Source organism: Cottoperca gobio, chromosome 2, assembly GCF_900634415.1.
Source record: "Cottoperca gobio chromosome 2, fCotGob3.1, whole genome shotgun sequence".
NCBI lineage: Eukaryota > Metazoa > Chordata > Actinopteri > Perciformes > Bovichtidae > Cottoperca > Cottoperca gobio.
In genome coordinates this window covers 10,444,990-10,459,947 of record NC_041356.1, presented here as the reverse complement: position 1 = coordinate 10,459,947, position 14,958 = coordinate 10,444,990, and the positions used below count along the sequence as shown (strand labels likewise).

The 14,958-nt window shown below is 41.5% G+C and overlaps 1 protein-coding gene across 4 annotated transcripts in view; it reads right to left on the bottom strand.

The window, feature by feature from the left end:
* Positions 1–173: 173 nt before the first annotated feature.
* Positions 174–14,958, bottom strand: part of LOC115018771 (uncharacterized) — a 55,090-nt gene continuing 40,305 nt past the window's right edge. For 3 of the 4 annotated variants that reach the window (XM_029447992.1, XM_029447999.1, XM_029448006.1), the window contains exons 3-6: positions 2,624–2,904; positions 1,108–1,374; positions 878–1,030; positions 174–795 (exon numbers count right to left, since the gene is read on the bottom strand). In XM_029447992.1, the coding sequence (XP_029303852.1) occupies positions 635–795; positions 878–1,030; positions 1,108–1,374; positions 2,624–2,891 (849 nt within the window). In that variant the 5' untranslated portion in view covers positions 2,892–2,904 and the 3' untranslated portion in view covers positions 174–634. Of the gene's footprint in view, positions 796–877; positions 1,031–1,107; positions 1,375–2,623; positions 2,905–3,210; positions 3,272–14,958 lie in introns of those variants that run through there. The other variant, XM_029447982.1, reaches the window with a different exon arrangement.

Sequence of the window (14,958 nt, the reverse complement as noted above, 5' to 3'; positions counted from 1 at the left end):
AGAAATCAATATGTTCTGAAAGTCAATCTGAAAGTTAACTGCAAGACGGTGTAAAGTGGACAAACAGGGAGTGATGGGATGTGCTCTTCAGTTGAGTCTGCGTGCAGCAGGGCTCTGCAGTAATAACGGTCACTGCAGCCAGGAGTAGGAAGAAGACAGCATGAACGCTCCTCTCATTATCTCAAACATACTTTATTCAAGTAAATAACTGACGCAGGGTAACAACAGGCATCAGTGATAGAAATGAACATGAATGTTGGTGAAGATATTTGCAGCTGTTTGATGGCAGAAAGCAGCTGGCAAATGAAGCTTCACATATGGGCTGCAAAAGGTGCAAGAGAGTGCTTCTGCAGCTTAGCGTAGAGAACAGATGTTATATTGACATTGAGTATCAAAAATGTATTTTTGGAGTTTTGTTTCTTGTGGATGCATGGTTTTATGGTCCCTTTGTATCATTTGCATGTAATACATGATCTAACTGTGAATGTTTATGTGGTTCATACGTCAGAAGTGCATCATTAGTGAGATAACGTGACATTTCGTCGCTCACTCTCGTCCTTTTGCTCTTCTTTTCTCGTCGCATCACTTCTGGAGGGTGTTTTATCACTTTTATGTTTCATGAGTGGCAGTCCGCTCACAACAAAGCGAGTTCAGCAGCATTAATGAGCTCTTGTCCTAACTCTGACTCTCGCAGGGCAAAGAGTGTGATGCCTGAACTGTACGCTGCAGGGATCCTGATGTGTGTTAACTTGGGTTGATCCTGTTCCTCTTCTCGGGACATCTGCTTCACTTGACCTAATGGGGTGAAAATAGAAATGAAAACACGCACAACGGATGAAAAACCTGCATGAATAAAACCCAAATTAACTGCATGTACCCTGGATATCAAGGGCTCTCCAGCGTGGGTCCGACTGGATGTCTGATAAGCCGGACAAACAGCAATCTGCAGTCAGTCGCTGCAGGACGTCGTCTCGACGAATCAGCAACACAGATTCACTGCAGAGTCTCTGGTGCACCAATCCCTCACTTTCTGAAAAGATAAATATCACGCGTCAATATCAGGAGACATTATTCTCCTGTAAAAGTTGTTTCTTTGCCCTTACTCACCTACATCTAAAGGATTGGTCATGAAAACAGCATTAGGTGCAACGCCAAATATGAGCTGATGGTGCCAGGCGTCAGGCACCTCCTCCCCCTCGGGCACCGCCTGCTGCATGTTCATCGTCGCCACGGGAACAGCACCATTTCGTATCCAGCGCGCGAGCCAGGGGACCAGCTGGACCCGACGCCGAGGGTGGAGGTGGAAGAAGCGACCTATGACCTTCCCCTTACTGGCCTCCTGAGCTCCCTGGATGAGCTGAGCGTGAGTCGCACCTAAAAGAAGTAATGATCCTTATTTCGACTTTCTAGAAACACAGGAACTTATTACATTTTGCTTGTCATGTCTAAGATCAATGATTATTACAAGTGAGTTTCTTTTCCACTCGGAGCTTCTCCCGTTGAGCTAAACGCCTGAAATGTCAATGCAGAAATTGTGTAACAGAGCTGAAAAAGTCAATTACAGTCGCTCCTCTGAGAGACATAAAAGTCTTTGTCTAATTCAAGAGGGTACTTTTAAATTTGCCTGGTTGGCAGTGCAGCCAGCTGTCACGCTGGCAGGAAACTGTTCTTATGGGTACATTACGTTACAGAGCCTCCACAGCGCGGGGAAGTTATATTCTCCGCTAGCATCTATGGCACCTGAAATGTTACCAATACTTGCTTTATGTATTAATATTTCATTACTGCATTTTATCTCGACACTATATATAGAAACACTGATTCCTCGTACCTTGTATTGTCACCAAAATGTACTTAAAGTATCAAAGTCAGTGTCTGAACATTGATTTTGCATTAATATTGTGCAGTTTAATCTACAGCAATGCATTATATTATATAAAATCATATACTTGTAGCTTTGTCGCTGTCCTGTGAGAACCACGTATCTGTACGAGCAGCCCTGAGCAGCTCTGTTTTCATCTTTGTGCCGTGCGTTTTCCAGCTGATCCACGGAGAACCCACTTCATCCTTCAACAAGGCCTTTATTTATTTAACTAGCACACAATGCTGCACAACACAATACGCCTGTACGAGCATCTTTGCACTGACTCCCCCCGTCCTGTATTGAATTCCTTACAAGATTCTTCTTCTATCCTCATACAGTAACGCGAGGCCCCTCAGATCAACAGATCAAGCACTCGTAGGGAAAAGTCTTGCTGAATATATAAAAACTGAATCTATTGAATCCTTCAAACGGTTACGTAAGACCCACTTTTACTCTCCTGCCCACCCCTGCAATGGATCTTGACATCATTTGCATTCTACATTGATATGCATGAATGTCTGTGCGCCTGTGTATGTATGTGCACTGTGTGTTTCTGCATGCGTTTGCTATATATAAATAAATTTGACCTTGACCTTCAGAAGGAATCTGATTAAAAATCACTAAATGTGGAGAGACATGTGGTTCTCACTGGACAGGGAGGGTCTGAACATCGAGTACAGTACTTGGGTAATTAGTACTTAGTTACATCCCACCACTAGCGGCCCCACAGCTGGCCCTTGTGTATATCAGGACATTTACCGGCTTCGCTCCGGGAGAGCAGGTAGTCAGGCAGAGGTGACTCGTTCCTCCTCAGGCGGGTTTGGACGCAGCGGTCTGCTTCCTCAGGGGCCACATCGATGCTGAGGGCCTTCAGCACGTCCACCACAGCTGTGGCCCCGCATGCTGAGGCTCCTATCTGCAGGGTCTGCCTCTCCAAAGCCTCCTGGAAGGACCACAGCATGGCTTCATCTTCTCCTGCATGCTCCTCCCCATCACCTTCATGGACCTGCTCACACACGGCCTCCATCTGAGAGCCTTACCTGGACAAACAGGGTTTAATACATCAAACCTCTTCACACAGTATCAAAAACAACGTAAACAATATGATGTGCATGTGAAATGCATTACATATGTGTGGCATGACATTTCACTGTAAGAAATGTACCCATGGTTCAAAACAATGTATGTATGCGTGTATGTATAAAGCTAATTTCCACTAGCCTCTCTTAAATCATTACTGTTGCAAATAATTATCCTGCTCAGTGAGACAAAGGTGTTTTTATTGTTTTAATCTGATGTTCACTTGCATGTTTGCTTTTACAGAATTAGAATAAATCATTTCTTACCATCTCCCAAAGTGAAAGACAGAAGCCGAGAGCGACAATAACATAAAATAGTGCGCATGCGCAAACTACACGTGGTTCAACCTTCGGGGCTTTATTTACCGGTTGGGCAGAGAGGCAAAGTGGCACCTAGCGCCCCCTGCTGGCCATGTTCAGCCGTGAGGAAACATGATGCAAGATGTACAAGTTTATCTCTACAGTATTTAAATCAATACAAATAAGATTAGGTGGTCAAATATCTAAAGGAGTAACCAACACAAATAAGAATATATATTTTTAGTGTTATGGTTATTGGTTACAAAGGGGAAGTTTCCAACCTCGTTAAAATATAAATAATGAAAGAATATTTTATTTTTGTATTTTTAGAATAAATGTATTTTTCAATTTGGTGTATATTGACTTTTTTCAGTTGGGTTTGGGCACAAATGTGAAATCCAATAAATGTAAAAAAGGAATATACACATAGAAGTGTGTCTTGTTATACACCAAGAGACGGAGCAGATGTCTTTTTTTTATGTTCACCAAACAATAACATGAGTCTCGTTAAAGCAGCCCGGGAAAAAAAGAGACAAAAAAAATCCAATTCACAACAAAACAGTGTTATCCCTCGAGTACCGTTACCCGACACCGTCCCTACAAAGTGAGATTAGTTGAAGCATATTCTGTCCTCTCAGTCCTGGGACAGTTTTCCATCAGGCCAAGAGATGTCAGTGTTGCTGCATTGGAAGGCAGCAGGGCAGCATATGTGATAACAGCAGATATACAGTATGTGCTGTCACCATGGCTGATGTCGCCTACGGCTGCCTTCTTCATCATGTCATGCAAAGGGATCACATGAGGAGGGGGCAGGGGGGATCACATGAGGAGGGGGCAGGGGGCATCACATGAGGAGGGGGCATTAGAGGGCTGGATTCTTTGATTCTCCTGAGGCACAAAAAGCTCTTCAAGAAACGTCGAAGTGAGGATATGTTTGAGAGAATATTTCATTTGTTTTCCTTCTTTTTCAATTTCTGTTTGTAAGTTTGAAGCAAATGTTGTATATTTAAGTTTTAAAATGTGTTTTTAGAGCCTCTATAAATTGAAATGTCCAGCTCACATTAAATACTCCAGACTACTTGGCTTCAAATCATCCAAACAGGACTCTCAACAATTACCTCCCAAATTATTTGGGACATTAATTGTACAAACCTGCGACGTTGGCTCGTCCTTCAAGATCACGAGGAGCCCCAGGAGGCTGAATGAGGCAAGTCACTGTATGACGCCATCTGGTGGTGGGAAATGTAAAGAAACACTTTGGTTGCTTAATAAGAAATCCTAATTTTATGCTCTTGACCACCTTGCTTTGATCTTTCCCTCTCAAACTTCATCAGTGCAGGATCTATGATCAGTTGTCAGTGCGTGTAATCATGAACTTAGTATTCATCCCGCCTCCACCATCTCTGCTTCTCCACAGCTGCAGTCATGGCCGCTGGAATCTCTACAAGCGGAGTGTGATTAAAACTGACTGGGCTCTCCGAACGTGATCTGGCAGCCTGATATGAAACGCGTCAACAGAGAGATGAGGTAGGAGGGGAAAGTCTTCACACGTCTCGGATGAAAGATAGAAACAGAGAGGCTGTCTCGGTTCCTCTCGGGCAGCCTTCACCTCAACATCACCTTTTGCTTTTCATAGATGTGGAAAAACTGAAAGAGTTGAAAACACCGCGGTGGGAATTTTCTCGCTATGAAGTCATCACAAGACTCGGCTATTAGTTACTTGTCAACAAATCTGAAGATCAATATGTCCCTGAAAAGCCATATGAATAATGTAAATACTGTGGGGCACGAGGGTCGCTCCAAATGTGGGGTGTGTTAATCATTTTGGCAGACGAAAGCAAGTTGAGGTAAACATGCTCCTCCTGCTACTCAACACATTCAGGAGTAAAAGGCACACACATTTAAGACTGGCTCCAAATCAATGGCACAATTACCAAAACACAAACAAACCCGACTGGAGGAGAGGACTGATTGAACAGTTTGACATCGCAGTTAAAGGCTGAACCTCTCAGGCCGGCTGGCAGCAGTTCTAGACGGAGCAAATCTATCTGATCTGACCGATCCGATTATCTTTAACACCAAATGTTCTAATCTAAATGTGCTGAATCAGCATTTGTAAAGTGGTATCTCTGAACCGCTGCAGCTCAGCTTGCTCTTCTAAAAGATGTGACGCATCACAGATGTTTTTCTAATCAGTCCAAAGCAAGGAAGTGTGTTGTTTGTCTCCCGCGTGTAAGTAGGTTTGCTGCGTTTTTTGTTTCGTTTTCTTTCTCTAAACAACGATACACACGTTTCAAATTGCAACCGAAATTGAGTAGTTGTTTGGGAACATGATTTGTAAGACACAGTGTAATGTAACAAGTAGATGCTGCAGAGCCATTAACCTCATAAAATGTGAAAATGTAGGCCGGGCTTTGTACTGAACTGCACTATTACTGCACTAAGGACCGTTCACAGACATTGATGTGAATCTTCGGAGAAGCAAGATCTACTTCCTTCCATCTTTAAGTGCTGGGTCTATTTGTGGAGCAGCTTGCATCTCTGAAAACGGGAATTCACTCATGAATGAATATAAAAGCCTACATTTATTGGCAATCAACTTGACATTAATATTTAATGATGCAGTTATTTACTTTCTCTTTACATACATCCTGATAAAGTCGTTTTTCCTGTTTGTGTTGGTTCTGCCACAAAGCATCTGTTACCACATCGATCAGGAAGAAGCTGCACATGTGTTGAACATCACAAAATGTCAGCAAAATGAGCTCCTGCTGGTGAAGACACCAACTGCTTTCACTTTTGCCATCTGAATGTTACGTCAAACATGACAAAAAATAAAAATAATATATTATAACATTAATAGTAGTAAAATCTATACTATATATAAACAATATATATATATACACACATAATAGAAACACTATCTAGAGATATACACATATATATAACACACATTATACTATATACTTACACATATATATACATACAAAAATAATTATAAAAATAATATATACATAAAATATATATACAACATATATATACACACATTATATACACATATATATATATATATATACAACACAAACAAATATAGATCACACACAATATACTAATATATATACACCACAATATATATATATATATATATATATATATATATATATGTATACACATATATATATATATACACACACAATATATATATATATATATACACACACAATATATATATATATATATATATATATATATATATATATATGTATACACATATATATGTGTGTGTATATATATATATATATAGTATATTTATATACAAATATATATATATAAATATTAATATAAATATATATATATATATATATATACACACACATACACAGCCACAAATATGTTTCAATATCTTAAAGTCTATTAAAGTGAACAGCTGGAGGCCCTTTGAGATTGTTTTCCCCCCATTACACAGTGTCCATATTCAAAATACATTACATTTCTCTGTCCTCTATTCAAAACCTGCTCATTGTTATGACGGGCTGCTCCGAGCTCTTCATGAAGATACTTCCAGGAAACAATCAAAAGAGGTCTTTTGTGAAAACAGTGTGTTAGTTGATCCTGTGATCTTTACCTCGCTGCCACTTAGCAGATATGCAGGAAAAAAAGGGCTGTGCACAGGCCTGCAGTCGTCCCTCTGGAATAATAAGGGAGTCTATTTAAACACTATCTCCATGACCTCTTGGCGCACAGCAGCTGTGCAGGGATCTACAGGATTAACCGCTGCCTCTCAGGTAAGCTGATTCATAATAAACAGCAGCAACGCTTTGAAAATACCCATAACAGCACATTAGCATTGAAATGAGGGAGCTTTTTTTGTCAGAAGGTAGTTCTGGGTCACAGAGACAAACATTGAATACTGCCGGAGGGACTTCAGCACACACTTGGCTGTCCCCTCCCTGGCCCCGTACGCCTACATCTCTAATGTCAATAGTGTTAACATCCTGGCTCGTTTGCAGAGGAGCAAGGGATGAATCTTTCAGAGAGCTGGAAGCCATTTTGCCTTGCTTCGCATGATACATGGCAGACTTTTCTACATCACATGTAATACAAATCTATGGAGGTGTGTGAGATTCTATTCTTCACTTCAACCGGCTGTAAAGCATCACTTGCATTTAACTTCCCTTTATATCGGCCATCACGGCAGGAGACCTGTCCGGCGCGCACACTTAGCAGGACAGCGTTTCTGTCTTCCGTCAAACTCCATTTTGCACATTTTGTTGAGATGCGTTCTTACATTATCCCAAATGTTTCAAACTGTTTTTAAACCACGAGACATTTTAATGAAGGTAATGCTTCGTCCCCTTTGCGTGCATCAGAGTTGTCTGCCAGAAGCTGGAGAGAAAACGGACCTTTTATCCCGTTTTAAGCCTTATGTTTTACAATGCACGTCTTAGATCTTTGTGGTTTTTAACTTTATGTTCTAACCGGATGGTAAAACTGCTTCATTCTGTGGTTTTTTACCAGCTTTTAAAATTTCTTTTTGGAGATAATTCGACGAGCAATCAGTAACATCAGAGACAAATCATGATCTCTGGGTGATTCAAATTACAGAGGGAAGTATAGCAGAATCTGAAACACAGTTCTGTCCCTGCCAAGCTCGGTTGTCAACAACAGATTTTTGTTTTTAATGCTTTATTCAAACTCCCATCAATAGTCTGTTCTCTGGAGTGAATACCGATTGTTCTTTCAGCGGTAAACAGAAGCTCTCCTGCCTCTTTCTCTTCTTTTATTTAGCAACCTATCACACTGTTCAGTCAGATGCCGCATCTCAAAAACCAACACGCTGGGTGTCGGCCTCTTTTCCAGGGAAATTTAAAATCAAATTTAATCACTCAAGCTAAATTACACCTTCAGACGTTTAGTGCTGTATGCGTAGGAGAATTAAAACCGACCAGATGGAGAATATGTCGCTTCAATCCCGTCCAGTTTTTGCACAGGAGATATATGGCCAGTTACTAAAGAGAAAGAACAACACGAGGCTCCTGTTGTCCAGGCAAACACTTGAACTGTCCATGAACAAGAATGGTAATAGCTCCGTGCCGCGTTCACGAGCACAAATCAAATCGCGTGCCACTTTCAATTACGTCTTCATGAAAAACTGTGCCATGTTTTATTACCGTCAAATACTACGCTATGTGTGACACGCAGCGTGAATGAAAGCCGTGTTAAGACTTTATTAATGAATGCCTCGGGTAGAGGAGAAGAAGCTGCGTGTGCGGATTGTTTCAAGAAATGTTGTTTATTGCCCATCGTCAAGTCAGATCAGCATCGGCTCCCATCTCGCCTGACGACAGAAGCAACACTTGTCTCAGCTAGCTGCGAGATGCTATACATCACCACCTTACTGCAAAAACAAACTGTCCTTGGCAGATAATGTTCCATACAGTTGCTCGAGCTGGCTGACTTTGCTCTCTGCAACACATTTGTCAGGCTTCTCTGACACCGGGACAGTTTCTGCTCATTGCTCATACATCACAGCGTAAAGGTGGTGAGTTCTTTTTTTTTTGAAGTTGTCAGCCCAAAATAGTCGCGCTGACATTCCAAATCACACGTATGACATTCACAAAGCGATGGGAAAACTTTCCCATCTGTTAACTTGCAGCAGCGCTTCAACTCTGACACGGCCGAGCAGCGGCGGCGAAGCCCTCGCACACTGATATGGCAGATGTGACTGAAAGGTGCTCTTTAGGTTCAGACACCTGCATCAGGCAGCCTGGCATTAGACCGTGATGCCCGCCGTGGTAGCTGTCACTACAGCCCAGTGTCTCCACAACTGAAAGCAATTCTCCCTTCTTCGTTTCTCCAGACCCCTGCTGCTCGGTCCGCAGTTTAGTTATCGACCTCTGACAAAACACACCTTTTCACTCTCCAGGAAGAAATGGTAAAAGTTCCTGGACAGTTTAAAAAGGTAACAATGCACCAGGCTCCTGTTTTATCTGCCGTGGCTGTGAGAGTCTGGCAAAGAGAGCAACAGATGAGGGTAGCAGTCGAGCGATCTGTCCTCATGCAAAGCCTTTTCTTTTTTTGGTTTAGAAAGAAGCTGCCAAGAGGAAGGTGGAATTTTTACCAAGGACAGACTCAAAATTTAAAATACAGCTCTGGACTTTTGGCTCAGACCAGCTCACCGAAACCCACCTGGAGTTACAGTACAGTACACCATCAACAGCCACACACACACACACACACACACACACACACACACACACACACACACACACACACACACACACACACACACACACACACACACACACACACACACACACAACACACACACACAGAATCAGAATAAGTAGGATGAACAGAGGAGGATGGTCAAAGCGGCGGCCATTTTGAAATATACTGTTGCCTTTGCAAAGAACTGTAGTGGGATAACTTCATTAATTGAAACTCCTGTTCTGTTAACAACTTAACTACAGCATTAAACCACAACTTCCGTCAGTCTGGATGCTCAAAGCATGTGATCTTGACACCGCAGAAAGCATGACCAGTAGTGTTTGTGCTGACAGTGAGAAGATAGATACCACCCTCATGTCTGCGGGGATAAATATGAACAAGTGAGCGAGTTTTTTCCAGTCTAACTTGGCAAGAAAGCAAGAAAAGATTGTTAAAAACATATTCCTGCAACCATAGCGGTGGCAGATCCTGTTGATCGGTGTCCAGACTCGTATAAGTCATTTCAGGAAGCTATGAAAAACAGACTTTTGGAGGATTTGTTGCTAAACCCGTCTCTCTCCCCATTCTGCAGTCAACCACCTCTATTTATTCTCCAAAAAAAGCAGCAATGACACGGATATTTGCTGTTAAAGGCTGATAAACTCGAAGGACATTCTTATGTAAGGCAATATGAATAACTGGGGATGGAGTTTGGAGGACCAAAGGCATGTAGATTACAGATATGTTAAAAGAGAATGCCTTGGAGAGAATGTGTGCATGTTAAATGCACTCTTGTTACCCTTTTGGTAAACATGAAGGGTCGTCCTTAGATCTTTTTCTCATCATGTCCTCCCCTCTGACTTCATTGAGAAGTGATTGGGCCTCAAAAGGGACAGACTCTCTATATGACTGTTTATTTGTGTGTGTGTGTGTGTGTGTGTGTGTGTGTGTGTGTGTGTGTGTGTGTGTGTGTGTGTGTTTGACACAGAAAGAGAGAGAAAAGAGGATCGAGTGCTTTTTGAAGGCCCATCTCTCGATCTAGAACCAATTTCTATGCAAATGCTACGGACCTGATTTGAGAAGCTACCATTGTTCGGCGTGCGCATGCAGAGTTGGCTTAAGGTGTCGTAACACTCTGCAGCCGAGCGGGCGCACACATAAAGCACCTCATATGCTCATATTTCCTGAACTGACAAACTCGCCGTGTGATGCATTTTAGTGCAGCGGCATGTGACTGGAGGGCAATACTTCACAGGGCCGTGACAAACAGCTGGGGGGGAGGGGGACTGCGGGCAAATGTTCCTCTTGGCCAATGGGGCAGAAATGTGTACGCTCATATTTCTTTAGCCACTACACCGAAGCCCCGAAGCATCATTCAGGTAACTCGTATTACTGCTTGTTGCAGTGTTTCTCACCTTTCATCAGGCGCTGCAAGGGACAGTAAGCTCCGCACCATGTGTGCCTCTGCTGTTAATGGTCGTTGGCCAAGATGGTTCGTTGCTGTTGTTGCACATAAGAATATTATAGAGCCGTTGAGTGAGCAGAATTGCAGCGGCGCATTGAGAAAGAAAGCGGGACAGAGAGGAGCTCCAGGATTTTCAAAAGAATATATAAATAGACTGTGAAGGATTTGCTCAGAGATTTGCTGCCTCGCATTTTCATTCATTTGACGTCCTTCACACACTCTTGCCCACTCCCACACACACATATAGGGAACTTTGGGTGACAACGAAGGAGTGTGATGACCCCTATTTCACTTATGTGTTCCTGGATGAGTTCAGACACTGAAGGGAGCGTAAGCAATCTCACCGGCAATGCGCCGCCGTGCATTCGTTATGTGCCATTCTGATTTAAACAGAGACTACCTCTGTGGGTTAGACCATATCGCACCTTCAGTAAAGTATTACTTATCACTACGCAAACATGCACTGAAGAAAAGTTTTGTTCTCTTGCCATCGTGGCAAGTGAGAGGAGCCAACTTCTCCAGTTAATTACCTGCTCAGACGGTCTCGCTGACACATGGTGCTGTAGATCAGCGGCACTCAAAGTCCCGTTCTGGGGCCACTTCAGCCCATCAAAGACTTCTGAGTGGCCCTTGAACATTTTACAGCACGAAACATATTCTTGTCCTGGTCTGCTGATCTACCCGATGTTCATGTAGATGATGGGATCCATAATTAATGTTTAATATCTTCATCCACAGTTTTATTAGCGTTCTTGAAACGGCTCTGCACACAGAGGATGTTTTTCAATTAATAATCTGCTGCGTTATTTACAAAAGTTAGTTTTGGATGTGAAATATTAACAGCTAATATTCTGAACCTTTTTGGAGCCATGTTTTTAGATCTATGACGAATGTAAGTTCAGTATTCATGGGTTTACATCCTTTTAGCTCCGCTTTGGTCTCCACCACGTCCTGAGGGAGATATCTGAGCAACTTCCTCTGTGGTTTGGTGCTGGATAAGTAGTGGAAAGTTTGTTCTGAACGAGCAGAGAGGGGATGCACAGTCAGATGATAATTCTCCAGAAGAAACACCTTTTATTTGCTTAATTGTTTATATATATTGATATTGATACATATCCAAGAGAGAAAGCGTCATCCAAACATTTGTTTTGACCGACAAAAGCTGTCACAACAACAATATTTCAGATCCCATCTTCAATATGATCCATAACTCTGCAACCAGATCAAGTGAAAGTGATATGTACGAGTCATACAATCCGAGGCCTTCGTTTCCACCTCGCAGATAAAAATCAAAGGAGGATGAAATGCAAATTATTGAAGCAAAAATGTTTTAGTGGCACGCCTGGCTGAGCAAATTCCCACTTAATGTTATGCATTAGGAAAAATAAAACATAACCATGAAGCATTAGAGCAGAAGAATAAAGCATGAAACATACTCTGACACTTTGATTATGAATTTCGCACAAAAACCCCGACTGGTCCATGAAAAGCAGATTGGATTAACAGAGACAATTATAGAAAGGAGGATAAGAAGCACATTAAAGGGGAACATCCAGGGTGACACATTTAACAGACTATATTTAAAATGGAGTAAATATTTGGAATGGGGGGAAACAGTCAATAAGAGACGGAGAGGTCTTGGACTACTTTAAGGACTTCTCTCCACGCTGGCTTACAATCTTCTGATTTAAAGTCTTCACCTTGGAACACGCAGATGAAGCTCATGTAATATTCTCAAGAGCTACAATAAAGCATTTTCAGAGTGTGTATTTTTGAAAAGGTTAATAAAGAGTTTGACAAAGACTACCAGGAATGTGTAGCATAGGCAGGAAACCAGCTGTACGAGCCACAGGGGCCCATTGTTGATCTCATACTTTCAAAATATGGCCCTGATAGTTCAAAACATTTACAAGAATGGTTTGCCAATGTTATTTTTATACTATTTTAATTCTGGTTATTTAATTTCTGCTATTTCATACTATTTTAATTCTGCTATTTTATACTATTTTAATTCTGCTATTTTATACTATTTAAATTCTGCTATTTAATTTCTGCTATTTTATACTATTTTAATTCTGCTATTTAATTTCTGCTATTTTATACTATTTTAATTCTACTATTTTATATTATTTTAATTCTGCTATTTAATTCCTGCTATTTTATACTATTTTAATTCTGCTATTTAATTTCTGCTATTTTATACTATTTTAATTCTGCTATTTTATATTATTTTAATTCTGCTATTTAATTCCTGCTATTTTATACTATTTTAATTCTGCTATTTTATACTATTTGTATAATGGTACTTCAGACTCATTTACATCAACACTGTGATTATTGTACCGTAAATGCTCTTATTCCGTCTAATCTTGTACTAATTGTTATGTTTTTGCTGTGAAGCACTTTGGGCTGCAATTCTTGTATGAAAGGTGCTATACAAATAAAGATTATTATTATTATTATTATTAAATACACGAGGATCCATTCAAACAAGACTCCCAATTCTTTTAAAAACTTTTAACCAGCAGACACAGTAGATATCTCGCTCCACAAGTCTCCTCTACTTTTGTCGCAATCTCAAAAACTCAAGACTCTACTTCCCACCACACGTCTGACGGCTGAGTCTGAACCACTCAGCGCCGTTAACCTCATTTCATTCTGAGGAATAACACGTCTCAGAAGACTGAAGCCTCTCATGGCGCTGGGAGATTTCTGGCTCAGAGGAAGATTGCCGTGCGATGTCTCTCTCCTTCTCCACTCACCAGGTGTCTCATTACGGACAGGTGAAGGATTAGTCTGCTGAAATACTCACACATGGACATTTCAAAAACTCTCTCTCCTTAAAGTCTCATTAATAACCCATGACTTTTATTGGCCTCTATCTAGATTGCATCATAAGGCTTCTGAATAATCAACACGGACAGGTGCTGCTAGAATACCCAAAGATAAGGACTTTTTTACTCCCTCAAGAACAGAGTATGAGTGAGAAAAGTAAGTCCTCAAGGTCGAAGTTATCACGGTGTCTTTAATGATGATCCGAGGTGGAAAGAGTGCTAAATTATCCTCAAAGCAGACATACTGGTTTATTACAGATTTGGGACTTTTATGGTTTTCTCCATAACTTCCATTGGCCATGGAAACATTTGGTCCCGCCCAGTGTGCTCCGTAGCAAGGTGGGAAGTAATGGTGTGGAGGTGGAAGTGCTGGATGGATGCATCGGGGGTCAGACGTTAAAGCAGGAGAATAAAGTTCAATCAGACCGCTTCGTTCGGCCATAACCACGTTGTAGTTGCCGTGCACAGATGTTGTCGTAAACAAGTGAAAAAGGAGAAAACCACTCAAGCAGAATCAAAAAAGCAAACGACTTTACAGAGTTCCACATGCTCATAGTGAAAGGGGTCAGTGTACTTATGTGGAAGTACTGAAATACTCATGCATGAACAAGCACGTTATTAAAGAGAGTACTCACTGCTGGTAATGAACACGTATCCTACCAAACCTGTGCAGACATTTTGCAGAAAGTCCTCCCTTTGTGCAGAGATCATGGACAGATTCAGTGCAAAAGTCCTACATGCGCATGCACTGCAAATGTAACGTGACCTTGCTTCTTGTCTATAAAAAAGAAATGAGGTGGCCGCGTGGCCTAGTGGGTACAAAGACCTTCCTTTATCTGAAAGGTCACAGGTTCTATCCCAGCCGACAGCCAGTGTGTATCCATCAAAAGCCGTTTATCCTCTCCAAATGTCCTTCAGCGAGACACTGAACCGCTTCCTGCTCCCCCACAGACACTCCCACAGACAGCGACATATCTTAAAGTTAAAAACATTTAAGCACAGGACCGTGAACTAGCAGGATACTTGACGAGACATTATTTGAATCTAAATAATGCTGATCAGGATTTATGTCTGTGCCGGGTCATGCAGGGATTAATATATGTATCTTGAGGATCCGTATTCATGTGCAACAACAACACGTGTACAAAGCCTGTAAGCTAGTCCGGACACATCAAGCCAGAATCTAGTTCAATCGACTTGTTTGAT